The sequence below is a fragment of the Rattus norvegicus genome, chromosome 2 (genome assembly GCF_021556685.1).
Source record: "Rattus norvegicus strain SHRSP/BbbUtx chromosome 2, alternate assembly SHRSP_T2T, whole genome shotgun sequence".
NCBI lineage: Eukaryota > Metazoa > Chordata > Mammalia > Rodentia > Muridae > Rattus > Rattus norvegicus.
The window spans coordinates 223,372,393-223,388,949 of record NC_141535.1 but is presented as its reverse complement, the minus strand read 5'-3'; the positions used below and the strand labels follow the sequence as shown (position 1 = coordinate 223,388,949).

The following is a 16,557-nucleotide window of genomic DNA, read 5'->3' as shown; positions in this document are numbered from 1 at the left end:
TTTATTAGTTTAATATTTTATACATACCACACAAAGCTCAAATAAAATTATCCCAAGAGACCATACATCTGATTTGGGGCCGGAGGGCAATGGCTTTTCACTGGGCACATGATCAGTGCTTTTGAAAATTCCTTGTGCAATCACCTCAGGAGCCAGATATGAGGGGTACCTGTGACACATGCGACAGTAACAGACAAGTACGATGAGCTACAATGGTGACAACACACTCTTGGAATTAATGCGTGAAATGTGGAAATCCCACATGATTAAACCCACAGTGATGACTAGAGAGAATCTTGAACTAATCATTGAAGTACAGGCCTCATGTCTAGGAATTAAAGCGAAGCATCCAGGAGTCTTTGTCATTTTAAGACACCGTCTCTCTGTGGCATATGTTTAGTTTCTTGCCATATTGCCATTACAGCAGGCCTCTAGGTTCCCAAGTGCTTTCCTTCCTCCTTACAGTCAGTCTGCTGTTAATAGTGAACTGCTTTATCATTTCAACTTTGAAACAGATATTAATTTCAACGGTGTCATATTTTGCTCTGCTGTTGCTGTGATAAACACTGGGCAAAAGGAACCTGGGAAGGAGAAGTTAGTGCTGCTTACAATTACACTCTGTCTCTGAGAGAAGCCAGAGAAGCAGCTCGAGCATGAACTGAAGCAGGGTTCATGGAGTAATGCTGCTCCCTGGCTTGCTCATATGGCTTTGCTTTTTTAGACCACATACCCAGGGGCGGTGCCATCCACAGTGAGGTGGGCTTTCCCACATCAACTGTGAATCAAGAAAATTACCTCAGAATTGCCTACAGGCAACCTGGTGGAGGCATTCTTCAATTACAGTTCTCTCTTCTCAGATGGCTTTAACTTGTGTCAAGTTGATAAAAATCTAGCCAGTACAAATGACCCCTTGTCCACTTGACATACATGTACATCATTATTAAACTATAACTTTTCCTTTTTTGTTTGTCCTAAGATCTCATGTGAATAATACGATATAAAACAGTATACTTTTGAAAGTTCCACAGTCTTTAAAGCTTTAAACATTTGTATGTGCACAGTTTCAGGGCTGAACTACTGGTAGCGGTAACTATTAAGTGTGCTATTCCTTGGGGCAGACTAGTTCTTCTTTTGGGATAGTTGTTTGCAGTCCTGCTAAGTCTAGTGCATGCCTTCTAGTATTGGCTTTTCGAGCCATTTTTAGATGGCCTGCTGGTGTGAGACTTCATGAATGTAGTATATGGACTGAGTAGGCAACATTTATGTATTTAAGAACATACACACTGTACACACACAAACACACATATGTAGCAAAAAATCAAAGAAAAGGAGGCCATGATTTTGAAAGGATTGGGTTGGGGGTACATGAGAGGGTTTGGAGGGAGAAAGGCAAAGGGGAAATAATTGTAATCACATACTTTTTAAAAAATTTAAAAATTCAAACATTTAAAAAAAACGCCCACATATACATGGAAGTTGAACAATGCTCTACTCAATGATAGCCTGGTCAAGGAAGAAATAAAGAAAGAAATTAAAGACTTCTTAGACTTTAATGAAAATGAAGGTACAACATACCCAAACTTATGGGACACAATGAAAGCTATGATAAGAGGAAAACTCATAGCTCTGAGTGCCTGCAGAAAGAAACAGGAGAGAGTGTATATCAGCAACTTGACAACACACCTAAAAGCTCTAGAACAAAAAGAAGCAAATACACCCAGGAGGAGTAGAAGGCAGGAAATAATCAAACTCAGAGCTGAAATCAACCAAGTAGAAACAAAAAGGACTGTACAAAGGATCAACAGAAGCTGGTTCTTTGAGAAAATCAACAAGATAGATAAACCCTTAGCCAGACTAACCAGGGGACACAGATAGTGTGTCCAAATTAACAAAATCAGAAATGAAAAGGGAGACATAACTACAGAATCAGAGGAAATTAAAAAAAATCATCAGATCCCACTACAAAAGCCTATATTCAACAAAACTTGAAAATCTGCAGGAAACGGACAATTTCCTAGAAAGATATCAGGTACCAAAGTTAAATCAGGAACAGATAAACCATTTAAACAACCCCATAACTCCTAAAGAAATAGAAGCAGTCATTAAAGGTCTCCTAACCAAAAAGAGCACAGGTCCAGATGGGTTCAGTGCAGAATTCTATCAGACCTTCATAGAAGACCTCATACCAATACTGTCCAAACTATTCCACAAAATTGAAACAGATGGAGCACTACTGAATTCCTTTCAATGAAGCCACAATTACTCTTATACCCTAAACCACACAAAGACCCAACAAAGAAAGAGAACTTCAGACCAATTTCCCTTATGAATATCGACGCAAAAATACTCAATAAAATTCTGGCAAACTGAAACCAAGAGCACATCAAAACAATCATCTATCATGATCGAGTAGGCTTCATCCCAGGCATGAAGGGATGGTTTAATATATGGAAAACCATCAACGTAATCCACTATATAAACAAACTGAAAGATAAAAACCACATGATCATTTCATTAGATGCTGAGAAAGCATTTGACAAAATTCAACACCCCTTCATGATAAAAGTCTTGGAAAGAACAGGAATTCAAGGCCCATACCTAAACATAGTAAAAGCCATATACAGCAAACCAGTCGCTAACATTAAACTAAGCGGAGAGAAACTGAAGCAATCCCACTAAAATCAGGGACTAGACAAGGCTGCCCACTCTCTCCCTACTTATTCAATATAGTTTTTGAAGTTCTAGCCAGAGCAATCAGACAACAAAAGGAGATCAAAGGGATACAGATTGGAAAAGAAGAAGTCAAAATATCACTTTTTTGCAGATGATATGATAGTATATTTAAGTGATCCCAAAAGTTCCACCAGAGAACTACTAAAGCTGATAAACAACTTCAGCAAAGTGGCTGGGTATAAAATTAACTCAAATCAGTAGCCTTGCTCTACACAAAAGAGAAACAAGCTGAGAAAGAAATTAGGGAAACGACACCCTTCATAATAGTCCCAAATAATATAAAATACCTCTCGGTGTGACTTTAAGCAAGCAAGTGAAAGTTCTGTATGATAAGAACTTCAAGCCTCTGAAGAAAGAAACTGAAGAAGATCTCAGAAAATGGAAAAATCTCCCATGCTCATGGATTGGCAGGATTAATATAGTAAAAATGGCCATTCTACCAAAAGCGATCTATAGATTCAATGCAATCCCCATCAAAATACCAATCCAATTCTTCAGAGAGTTAGACAGAGCAATTTGCAAATTGTTGTGGGGAGGGCGGTAATGGAGAGAGGATGGGGAGGAGAACGCCCATAGAGAAGGGGAGGGGGAGAGGTTAGGGGGATGTTGGCCTGGAAATCAGGAAAGGGAATAACAATCGAAATGTAAATAACCCAAGTTAATAAAGATGAAAAAAATTTTGAAAAAAAAAAGTCAAGCATCATTTTAAGAGTTGAAAGTCTCTCAACTGTGGGTTCCTGTAAAATAATAGTTAAGTTATATTCTTCTTATTCCAAGGGGGAGGAACCAGGACATAGTCATAATCAGATTCAAGCAAATCAGAATTCAACATTATAAATATCTAACTATCCAAGAATACTATGAACCCAGAATGGAATTATTAGACACAATATGTAGACACTTTCTATTTTAGTATCATATGCATGTGTGTATGTTTTACAAATTTATGTGGGTACCATAATCTAGATTTTTTCTCCTTAATTTACATTACTTTACAACAGTAACTTGAGGCAAAATACATGCAAATACATGTGACATCCCCACCTACTATTATTGCCAGAATTCATATTTATATGTAAAATACAACTCATTCATGTCTGGATATACGACTTGAATAAAACTAGTTTATTAAATTGTTAAATACTTATTCATCATCATACTCTTTTAATATATCATGTATATTCAAGTCTGTAGGAACGTTTGCCTTCAGGTGATAATACTGCTGCTCTAAGTGAATATGTGGAGTCTGTAGAAACAGCTACAGAGTAATAAAAAAGCACCAGATGTAATGGTCTAGCATTTGTGTTCCACTCTTTGATCTGTGCGTTTTTATGTTGTGGCACCAGAGATGGCCTTGCACAGGCCACGCAATTGCTCTGTTCAACAGACCTGTGCTTTCGTTTCAGTACAATCTGACTGGGCTTTCTCCTTAGTAGGAAGGAATGGGGAGGGCCCCACATACTTGTTTATACTAATATATAAAGATGTTCTACCCACATGGATGCGATGTAGACCCAGCGCTGGACTTTCCTCACTGTCATCACTCTGCTACACCCAAAGGTAAACCATTGGTGTTTATCCCTGACTTCCAAGACATTAATTCAAACCATAGTACAGCTAATGGAAAGTTAAGCAAAGATACAATTAAATTGCTATGTCAAAAAATTTTTGGAGAGAAGCAAAGAAGTAACCTTTGCTCTATAATATTCTGGGACCCCTTAACCAGTCTTTATAAAGAGCCTTAAACCAGCTCTTTAATGGAGGGCATCATCTTTCAGTGACCTTCTCTTAAGTGTTTCATTATAACACTCAACAGAAATTACTAGAACTTCACTTTGAACGTGGCTGGTCAGATATTGCAAGTGGCTTTCATCATCTGCAGTTTAAACAGGGCATTAAGCTACTGTCCAATCACAGTGAAGGCCCAATTTCTAATTCTTTCTGATATTCTGAAGCAGATGGTAACACTTATGTGCCTGAGTATCTGTCACTGCAGTCAGCTGTGCGCCTCCTCTGACGGAGAGGCTCTTCCTGGCCTGGCTGTTTGATCACTTATTTTATTTTTCCTGGCTGATGTTTCACACTTTGCTCTTTATACTTTCCAGTAAAATCCTTTGAAACTCAGACTTCAAAGCAAGCTGCACCGAATGCTAAAACAAGACCACGTCTACCAAAGTGTTTTAAATTCAAAATACTTGATACGTTTTAAGAAAACTCACTTCTATTTCACCAGAAAAATAATGTAATCTTAAATATAAGTAAAAAACTTAGCAGTAATTTTGTTGTGTTTTTAGTTTTCTTTCATAGATATTGATTTAGACAAAATACAGAATAGTCACTGCTCTTTGTGGCAAATGGTAATGGTCATTCAAGGAAAAAGCTTGAGCATAACTAAAACTTTAATAAAAATTAAGAAAAGTGTTGACTATTAGTAAAACATTTTTGTTTATGAGTAAAACTGTATTCTACCATTGAACTTATGTGAAATGTTAAGACCGAGTTTGCATAACTAAATAAATAAGCCACTGGTACAGGACATTCACCCGTTTAAGAGTGAGTTGCTCAAGGACAAGAACTAATGATGGCTTTGTGATAAAACAGGCAGAGCAGACGGTCTCAGTCAGTGTCTCCTTACTGACTAACGTCTCAGTAGCCTGGACTACGCAGTGAGTTCAAGGTCAGCTTGAGACAATCGTACTAAAGAACAAGCAAAACAAAAACAAAGAAAGCTAGAGGCCAGGCATGATAGAGTGTGCCTTTCATTCACACAGAGAGAACCTATTTCACAATCCAAAGGGGGAAAAATAAGGGGAAAAAAAATCTACCATCTAAGTTTTAGAAAAAAAGGAGAAAATTTTCAAAAATCTAAAAAAGTTTTAAGTAATATTCTACTCTGACATTGTCTTCATGCCTGCCTATCATGACTGCTGGTGCTATGGTGGCAGAACTGATTCTTCGGGTGTCTCAGTAGAAAACCCAAGTGAATACTGTGAAAACTGCAGTGTGATGTCAGTCCAGGTTAGGTGACAATGTGTCACTTTTGGTTTGCTCATTTTCATTACCGTTCTGAAGTTATGTAAGAAAAGTCCTGATTGTGAAATATAAGATTAAGTCTTAGGAATAAAGAGGCAAGAGGTGTACTCTTAGGCTACCACAAAAATGTCAGACATAACAAACTCAGTCACAGTAAATGAAAGGCGGCATACGTAAACGTACAGTAAAATGTTAACATGGAGAAGCTGAAGGACACTTAGAAACTCCTTACTCTTGTTGAAAATAATGTAAACTGTAGGAAAAGAGTTACACGATAGGAATGTTTCAGAGGAAGGAAACATACAATAATACAACAGTCTCTATCAGAAACATATATGGACAATGTAGCATGAAATAGAGTTCCATTCATTTCATGGAGGACAATGTAGACCTGGAATTTCACAGCAGAAGAAATTAGCAAACAGACCTCTTTAAACATACACTTCTATACAGAATTTATCCATTACCTCCAATATCCACAATGAATTAACTTTAATTAAAAAAGTCAATTTAATCTTAGAGAACAAGGAATTAAATAAACATAAAACATTAAATTGAAAGTAAAACAAGGAACTTTCTCCAGTCTATGGATGAATACATAGTATCATTAAGAATCTGGTCAGCTTTCTTACCATAAGCCAATTAATTCTAAAATGAAATGCAATTAATTAAGGAATATCATAAGGTAAACAAGGGCCATGACTTGAGACCCTTTGTGCCCATTATATTAAAGATCAATTCAGGAATCTCTGGAGCACTGGGGAAAACTCATTGTTTACTTGACAACAAAGTATATAAAAATTAAGATACAGTAAGTAAAGAAAAGCTGCTTTCCTGTCAAAAATAACTAACCAAATCCATATTATCAAAGTTTACCAAGGTTAAAACAGAATTAGAAATAGAGATAAACAACCCTTACCCTATTGGGAAATCGACATCATCGCCATGGGCTGTCATGTGATAAAGTCCAAATTTAGCCAGTTTAATGTGACCCTACAATGAAGAGAAAGTCAGTATGAAATACTTCAATACATCGAAGAAAGTTTTATTATATGTTTTATAAATAAGATAAATATTATGCAATCCAATATAATATTTTTTTTAAACATTTCCTTTGTCTGACTGTATGCCACAGAGTACCTGAAGATACCAAAGAGGGCATCAGATTCCCTGGAACAGTTGACTGCAGTCATGTGAGCTGTCTGATGTGGATGCAAGAAACCACACTCAGGTTCTCTGGGCAAGCAGCAAGTGTTCTTAACTTCAGAGTTATCTCTCATGGCATATACATATAATATTTTATCAAAATACTACTATTTAAGAATTTATAAACCACTATGATTATTCACAGAATCATGTGGCAGTGTTTAGTGTGCCTTACGTTCATTACATGGGTACACACTTGTGGGTACATGCATACACATATACTAACATATACTAGACTGTCTGGTCAGGGGCTGGAGATGACCCAGTGTGAAGAACACTTGTTGCTCTTGCAGAGGACCAGGTCCAGTCCCCAGCATTCGCAAGGCTGCAAACAACTGACTACTCAGTTCCACAAAACCCCAATCCCTCTTTGGGTCTCTGTGGATGTCAGGCTTGACCATGCCGCACAAATCAATCCACAGGCAAAAACACCTATTTCACATAAAGGAAAAAGAAGTCTTTTATTAAAGGATCAAATCAAAATTTCATTGGACACCTTTGTCACTCACATTATCAACAAGCCTTTTCTTAACACCCCCCCTCCAAAAAAGGGCAGAAGTTGTCATTTTTCTTGAATCTTTGATTATAGTGTTTAATAGAAATTTTGCAATGAATTTTCTTCCAGGGGCTTGAAAAGATCACTAGCTGTGAAACTGTAATGCTTTTATATTTAAGGTTGTGGGCCTCGCCTTTAATGGTTGAGCCACCTTTCCTGACTGTGAAACAGTAATTCTTAGTGTGAAAATTTACAGTTTAAAAAAAAATCAAGATTTTTAAAAATCTGTTACATTTCTAGCTGTCTTTTTGTTGTTTAAGAATAACAGTAGCAGTCATTAACAAGAGCTCCATAGGTAGGCAAGGTTTTACATCCCCTAAGACGTTCCTTTGCAGGCGTGGCTTTCCTTTTGTAAAGCTGGTTGGAAACCGGTTTGGGTGCTCAGCACTAACTCAGCATCACAAACTACATCACCGGCTTCACTGCTGTGAGTTAGACATCAGGAGTGCTGCTTTCTCCTTTCTTTAATCCCGTGGAGAAGCCACATTAAAATTTGAGATTCAGAAAATAACCATATAGAAATAATTGTCCTCAAATTACCCAGAAGCTAGTTCTAATTTATGAGAAAATTAAATTACGATTTTTAATGAAAATATGCCATTTTGCTATCCATTAATGTGTGTGTGGGGTGACTACATTATTAATCTCCGTAAGAGCTCTGATAGAAAAGAAGTCATCCCACAGAAGGGGACTAGGTGTGAGCAGATGGCAAACAAGAGCTACGAGACGGGAAAGAAGGAACCATGAAGATACAAAACGACCTGGCCGTGCTTGTAGTAATGGCGTTCCACATGCATGGCTGACATTGTTGTTGTAAAGCTGGAAGAACTGACGAGCAGGGACAGGCTAGGAGCCTCTCTGTATATCCTTGTGGTGTCTGTCAAGTGGCGGAGTTAAACTCAGTTCACATAAGACACAGCCCTTTGAAAGAAGAGTGAGTGGAGAAAATAGAGCACAAAGCTAGAAACTAAGCTGGGGCGTAGTGGAGAAAAATTCATCGATATAATTTAATAATTGTTCTTCCATCTGCTACAAACCTATCACTTCCATATTCTTTACAAATATTCTGAAAGCACATAGTTAGTCTATTTCTGAATAATGGAGGATTTTAGTAGTTTTCATTCTCAAGCAATATAAAAGTACCTATTATTCACTGAAGATTACCTTCCGATCCAACAGGATATTATGAGGAGACAAGGCCCGGTGTACTATGCCATGCTTGTTCAAGTACTGCAAGCCCTCAAGTACCTCATATGCTATGCACAGAACTGCTGAGTGACTGAAAAGAAAGCAGACATCGAAGATCAGTTACCATGCAATACAGAGTCTGTTTTAAGGAACAAAACGAGACATAATAACGAATTCAGACAGTGACGATTTACTGTACCTTTTCCATTCAAAGAAAGTGGAACAGGGACACCTCAAAAATATGCTTGTATATATTGTGGATTTCCAGATTAAAACAAAACTGATGTGATATACTTACAGTTTAGGCTACAAATAAAACCATCTTTGTTTTCCCAGGGAAAGACTTGAATTTGAGTGATTTATGTATGTAAGTACACTGTCTCTGTCTTCAGACACACCAGAAGAGGGCATCAGATCCCATTACAGATGGTTGTGAGCCACCATGTGGTTGCTGGGAATTGAGCTCAGGACCTTTGGAAGAGCAGTCAGTGCTCTTAACTGCTGAGCCATCTCTCCAGCCCGAATTTGAGTGATTTATAACAGAATAAGATGTACTTGACACTGACAGGCTGGGTGTTTTAACAAATTAACAGTTATATTTTTAAAACATCTGGGACAAATCAATAAAAGTCATATATTCTGCACAAACAAAAACAAAACAGTCCATGAAAATAAGATGTGTTTCATACTATATAGACCCTACATATTTCCATATCAACTTGTAAATCATTCAGTAATTCATGACTTATCAAACATAAGCTTTAAATCTTGCCCTATCCTCTCTAAGTCAAATCTCAGAGATGCCCATTTTCTTCATCATTTTTCCTTTTTCTCTTCCACTGTTTGTCCCTGAATTTCATATATATATGTATATATGTATATATATATGTATATATGGATATGTATATATGTATATGTACAAAGAAATCGTTCAATTCAACCTTCCAACTATCAGTGTTAAATTTTAATAGGAGAGTTTTTTCTAGCCATGTTTTATTTTTAAAAACTATTATCTGAAAGCAACCACAAGAGGTATATATTTTAAAAGAATTAAAAATACTGAGGCAATAGTAAAGACTAAATGGAATCACTGTCTTTGTATTTTGTGGCGGTTGGTTTTGCTTGCCTGTTCTGTTGTTGGTTTGAGACAGGTTTCTCTGTGTCCTACCTTCCAGACTGCTTTCTCCCTGCTCTGCTTGAAATAGTTCTCCAAGCAGTGTTCCCTCGCTATTCTAAAAAAATTCTCTGAATGCTCATCTCTTGCGGATCATAAGCTCACACGTTTGCTTGTTTGTTTGTTTGTTTGTTTGTTTGTTTGTTTTTTAAACACTGGAAAAGAACTCAGAGATCTGCCTTTGTCTGTTAAGCACAGATGATAACAATCTTGGGCCCTACCCTGAAATTACACCTGGGCCTAACTTTGTTCTGATGAAGGCTGACCCTGAATTTAGAAATCTGCCTGCCCTTGTAAACAGAAACAAAAAACTTAGCTGGGTGGGATCTCCTGTGATCGCCACTCCTTAGATGTCTTTATCTCCTTCCTTAGTATCTTTCTGACAAGTTGCCTCACAGCACAGCTGCTTTTGTTCCTTTAGATTCATGAAGCCCTTCATATAATTCATATTTCATCCTTATATTTTACATAATTGATAAATTATGTATATATCTATGTGTGAAATATATTAAAAATTATATATATATATACACACACACACACACACATACATACACACACACTGTCACTGCCTACAGGCCCACCAGAGGAGGGCATCGACTGGATTCCATTACAGATAGTTGTGAACCACCATGTGGTGGCTGGGAATTGAACTCAGAGCCTCTGGAAGAGCCATCTCTCCAGTCCCTGAAATCATATAATTTTGGACTCTTGTTTTTGAGTTCTTTCCCACAGCTTAGGGGCTGTCCCAAAAGTCCCAGCATTTACAATTTTGCTGAGACATTACCTACATCTCCCCTCCCAGACTTTGCTGTCTCTGATTATCATGGAGTCATTAACATTAACAAGGAGGATATTCCATGAAAGATGAATGTAAAGACATGTACATTATTATACAAACCAGTCTTATGCCCACAGCAGCCACTGGCACTCGTAGTAGCCTATGCCCCACCACCCTGCCCCCTAAGGGTAATACCAGACTCAGCACTTATATGTAACTGGTACTACTTAACTATTAAAAGATAACACTTGTCTGATCTGGTAAGAATTATGATTCAAGTATACTTGGCTGGGGAAAGCACTAAAAAAGACATAGGTTATAGGGAAAAGATTGCATAACAAATCAGTGGTTGCCATGGGCTTTGGGGACTACAAAGGAATAAAGGAGAGTTTGAGGCTATTGGAATTGTTCTATATCATAGTTTTGATGAGATATTCTTTATCACACTAATTAACTATACATTTACAGGGTAAATGGTAAGCTCTGAGAATTAGACCTCAATAAAACTTGCTTTAAAATAGTAAGTGAAATACATTTTCTTTAAAAAAATCATTACTAAAACTTGACTCTCTCTCCCAAATTAAAAGTACAAGAAAGAGCAAGAGATTAAAGGGCTGGAGAGATGGCTCTGAGGTTAAGAGCACTGACTGCTCTTCCAGAGGTCCTGAGTTCAAATCCCAGCAACCACATGGGGGCTCACACGAGACCTGATGCCCTTTTCTGGTGTGTCTGAAGACAGCTTCAATGTACTCATACATAATAAATAAACCTTAAAAAAAAAGAGCAAAAGATTAGAAAGCCTCAGTATTCTCTTGCCACTGGGTTGACAACTCTTGTTGCAAGAACCATGGACTAACAGACCCTCATACCAGGCATGAGAATGGTTCTGTGCTGTTGGTGCCTGTAGTCCAAGTGACCCTCAAACAACATAGGCTTGGTTGTTTCCCTTAATCACCCACCTCTCGGGGGTCGAAGGGAAGCTCCTAGTGCTGAAGAAGTAGCACAGTTAGCTTACAGGACTCAGGTCATTAGAGCTGATCTAACGTGAAAGTCTCCTTCCTAGGATCTAGCTTTCAGACTACCAGAGAGAACTATGTCAGCAGCCAAAGGAGAGACACAACTAATGGTCCTACCCAGCTGTGACACTCACTCCCATGAGCCATGATGGCCAGCACTGCAAGACACACGGATGTCTTACCATCAGCTCTGCATGGTCGTCAATAGCTGTCTAAGTGGGCGTAAGGACCACTCAAAGGGAGGGGAGCCATGTCTAGTGCTGAAAACATAGCCAAATCTCTAGGACCAGGGAGGATCAGAAGAGAAACTACTCCTCCCCTAGCTACACTAGCATGGTTCCTCTACTACATTCTACAAGTTACCCTTGCACCAAGAGACAAGTTTGGCTCGCACTCCACATACAAAATTCTCTCTCCAGCCAATGGAGACCATTACAGAAACTGGATAAAATTCAGAGATGGATGGATTGTGGGAAACTTTTGCCCAATGAATACCTTTATAGCACAGCTCCTGCACCTAGGGCTCAGGGAAGATTACTAAGGAGGACGATGAAAAGATTCAGAATACCAGGAAGGCTGCTGTAAGACTGCCTTAGAAAGGCCTGCATGAATAAGACCTGAACAGTGACAATATCAACAGACATGTTAAGAAGGAAGGGCAACATCTCACAGGGTCCCACCCCTAGCCAAAGAACTGCAGGCGGAGAGAGGGAGATTTAGCCTCTCCCAGAGATGAGTGTCTTTATTACTTATCTAATGCAACACAGCCAGCCCTGAAATTGTACGAACACATAACAAAAGTGCTCTCAGCAGGGTGGATTTACATATTTGTGCATATATTTATATGTAGCAAAAATAATTAAAAGATAGGCTATCAATTTTAAAATAGGGGTATGGGAGGGGCTGAAGGGAAGAAAGGAAAGTTAGAAAGTAATGTAAATATATTGTAATTAAAATGCTCAAAAACTTTTTAAGTGAAAAAAAACTTAATTTAAGCATCTCACTTGGTTCTGTAAGTTAATTTTAGCTCCTCTTTTTAGTCTCTCTCTTTTCCCTCTCTCTGTTTCTCCCCCCCCCCCCACACCTCTGCTTCCTTCTCTCACAACACACACACACACACACACACACACACACACACACACACACACACACACACACACAGCTTTACAGAATCTTAAAAATTAGTGCCATATTCAGCAGTGTCACTAGAGGTCCTCAGCTGCATAATATTTCAACTCAGACTTCTCTCATGGAATTGGAATCAAATGTTTACAGTGACTGTTTTCATTAAACCAATTTTGAAACAGTTGAATACAGAAGACTTGCTCTACTTTTTATTGTGTGCTTTTATGAATTGATGTGATATTAGATTTGTATGCCAAAAATACATTCATGTTAAAATCTTCATATTAAAATAAAATTTCAAAGCTAAAGTTCATGAAGTTCTTGGCTACTGTGTGAAACTCTAGAATTATGGCTATTGGGCTCAGTAACTTAAATAAAACAGTGAATCAGACTTGCCTCTGCTCTTCCATAACACTTAAGGTTTAGTTTAAAAATTATTTTATAACATAAAAGAAGAATAAAACATTACTATTTGAAGTACTTAAGGCAATGGCAAATGGTAGTTCTGGAACTTTGCATGCTTGTTTTGTCATGAGGTATTTGGGGAAGAAGGTGCTTGGTTTTGGATAGGGTCTCTCTGCAAGGCCCTGGCTGGCCTGGAACTTTCCATACAGATCAGGCTGAGCTCAGAGACCCACCTGTTTCTGCTTCCAGAGTGCGGGGGTTAAAGGCTGCACTACACTTACTTGTCTTAAAGCTGTTTTTCTTCATATGGTCGATAAGTTTGATGATGAAATCTTTTTGTAAGTAATGTAATTATAATGGCTTAAAACATCTAATAGTTAATATATTACATTCACGTGACATGTGAAAGGCTCAGCAGGTAAAAGGCAAGGAAGGCTTAGCAGGTAAAAGCGCTTGCTGCCAAGCCTGGCAGGCTGAGCTTGATCTCTAGAACCCACGTGGTTGAAGGAGCGAGCCAACTCCAGCAAGTGGCTTGCTGACCTCTCTCCACTTGTGCTGTAGAACACGCATCCCCAGCTTCCCACCACTTTATCTAAACCGCACATCTCCAAAGTCAAAATCTTGAAAATAACTAACAGAAAGTATTACAGTTTAGTCAGTAAACTTAGTTTCTATGCTTTGGTTAGAAGCGGTAAGACCCACATAGCCTCATGTGCTTGAATCACCGGTTCCCACATCAGTAATGCTGTGCCGGAAGTACAAGGACCTTTTGGATATCATGTGTAGTTGGGACACACAAGGCCATTGGGGCAGGGACTCAGATTTATAGGCTGACGGCATGACTTCCCAACTTGCCAAGGTGCAGGCAAGCACCCTCAAGCTCCCGATAACAAATCTTTCCTATAATGACGGATGATGTCTCCTGATCCACCAGGCAGAACAAACCCTTCCTCCCCTAAGTCACTCATGCCAGACATTCTGTTAAAGCAAAACACAGGAACCAACACAGAACATAGTAACAAGAACTTAAGTCTGGAGCTGGAGAGGTGGCTTAGTGGTTAAGAGCACTGACTGCTCTTCCAGAGGTCCTGAGTTCAAATCTCAGCAACCACATGGTAGCTCACAACCATCTGTAATGAGATCTTACGCCCTCTTCTGGTGTGTCTGAAGACAGCTACAGTGTACTCATGTATAATAATTAAAAAAAAAAAAGAAAGAAAGAAAAAGAGTCTCTCTAGTAAGTCTTACCGGGTGTCTCGAAGCCTTTGTTTGTAAGTTTGGAGTTACAGGCTAGAGAAGCCCGAGAATGCTGTATGGAAAACTTAACAGATGATTCTGCTGGGACTGTGGAAGACCACAGTGCTGATAGTCATGTGACCATAAAGGCTCTGCTTATCAAGTTTCATAGGAAAGAAGCATTTTATTGGGAATTAGGCTAGAGCAGTGATTTTCAACCTGTGGGTCGTGACCCCTTTTGGGGGTCGATCAACCTTTACACGGGGATCACCTAAGACAGTCAGAAAACAGATATTTATAGTTGATTCATAACAGTAAAAACCTTACAGTTATAAAGTAACAATAAAGCTAAAGTTACGCGTGGGGTCACCACAGCACGAGGAACTGCGTTACAGGTCGCAGCACAGGGATGGCTGTCACCACTGCTCAGAGGCCACTCATCTCTGGCAAATCATCTGGATACTTGCTGGCCTGTGCTGAGGACCTGGGTAAGGCTGGATTAAAGAGAAGTGCACTACTTGTTTGGAGACTAGATAGCACTCAGGCTGTGGTGTGACTAGACTCATGGCCATCTAGCCAGATTTACAGACACAGCAAGTTTAGAAAGGAGAGCTGAAAGAAGAGCCCGAAAATGGCAAAAATGTGCAGTCTGGCGAGGAAATGAATACGAGGCAACTGACAGCCATGGACGAGGGGATGCGGACAGAGCAGCTGCAGGGGTTAAAGCCCCATTAGAGAGAACTCACACACTTCCTCTACACTTTGCAGGAGAACACTGGAAAGGCTCCTTGAGAATAGGATCTCACCCACATACATATCTGGGGCATAAGACAGGACACCCATGTAAAGAACATTCATGTGAAAGGATGGTGCCTGAAAACATAGAGCTTCCATGGCAGACTACTAGAAAACAGTTGCCTAGCAAAGTATTTTCTAAGATGCTCATGGTGCCACAGCAATGGTCTAAGGGGCCAGAGTGCATCTTCAACAGCAGTGGCAGCAGCAGCAAAATTTGCTGTCATCCTATGGTGTAACTCGCGTAGGCATACAGAATGCAAAAGTAAGGGGGTCATGGAAGTTTATACTGAGGATCCAGAAGAAAAGCTAGTGGCACCAGATAAAGTATGGCACTTATACTCCTCACAACGAGGCCCTGAGAGGCTATTATGGGAAGCTATGAAGGCCAAACTTATGGTGCTATGCAGACCTCAGCAAGATGCTAAACATGCCAGTAATGTGGGGCATTTTCCAAAGAAAGCTCTAGGTATCCAGTAAAGTCAATGCAAGAGAGTGCATGCATGCTGCTGGCGGGGAGACCAGGGGCAGCAACCCGGTCTATTGGCCAATGATTAATGTTACAAGGAGGCGTCAAAGCCAGATGGAGCTACAGGGTCTAATGCTTGTCCAGCTGTGCCTTGGTCTTGCTTTCGTCTAAGGCTTCCTTGTTAGTTTCCTATCATTTCTCTTTGGTTTACTTACTCTGACAGTTTATAGAAGAAAGTAACTTAGAAATACTTTTTGGATGGGGCTCACAGTCTGGAGTCTCAGAAGAGATTCTGTTTTAGCAGTAAAACGTTGATTTTTTGAAGTTGGAGTAAATGCATTTTGTATTAGGAGACAGCCATTAGTTTAAACACGTGGCAACCAGCTGGAACAGGTATTTCCTGGAGGCAGTAGGAATAAGCACTGGCATAACGACTAATACATAATCTTGCAGTACTTGGGTAAATTGTAAGATAAGCTTTTGAAGAGAGTCTTAGCCTCATTTTCTGACACGGTGACAAAACACTCTGACACCAGCAACTGAAAGGAGGAGTTTTTCTGATACCCAATTTTAAATTTTAGTCCATCATGGCAGGAAGTCACAGTGACAGAGCCTGAGAGAGCTGGCCATGTTACAACCATAACCAAAAGCAGAGAGCAGTGAATTAAAGCATGTGTGCTAGAACTATAAAGTCCAGGTCCCCAAGCCCAGGGAATGGTGTCACTCACAGGAGTGTGGCCTCCTACATCAATTATCAGAATTACGATAAACCGGCACACATTCTCAGAGGCCCTCATCCCAGGTGACTTTAAATTCTGTTAACTTGACAAAGAAACCACC

General features: G+C 39.3%; 1 protein-coding gene across 4 annotated transcripts in view; it reads right to left on the bottom strand.

Moving 5' to 3' along the window:
- Tbck (TBC1 domain containing kinase) overlaps nt 1-16,557 on the bottom strand; it is a 171,570-nt gene that overhangs the window by 132,452 nt on the left and 22,561 nt on the right. For all 4 annotated transcript variants that reach the window (XR_015661625.1, XM_087620578.1, XM_087620584.1 and 1 more), the window contains 3 exon segments: nt 8,693-8,807; nt 6,686-6,759; nt 28-169 (listed from right to left, as the gene is read on the bottom strand). Coding sequence is in view for 3 of the 4 variants with exons in the window: in XM_087620578.1 (XP_087476704.1) it covers nt 28-169; nt 6,686-6,759; nt 8,693-8,807 (331 nt within the window). In the remaining variant the exon portion in view is untranslated.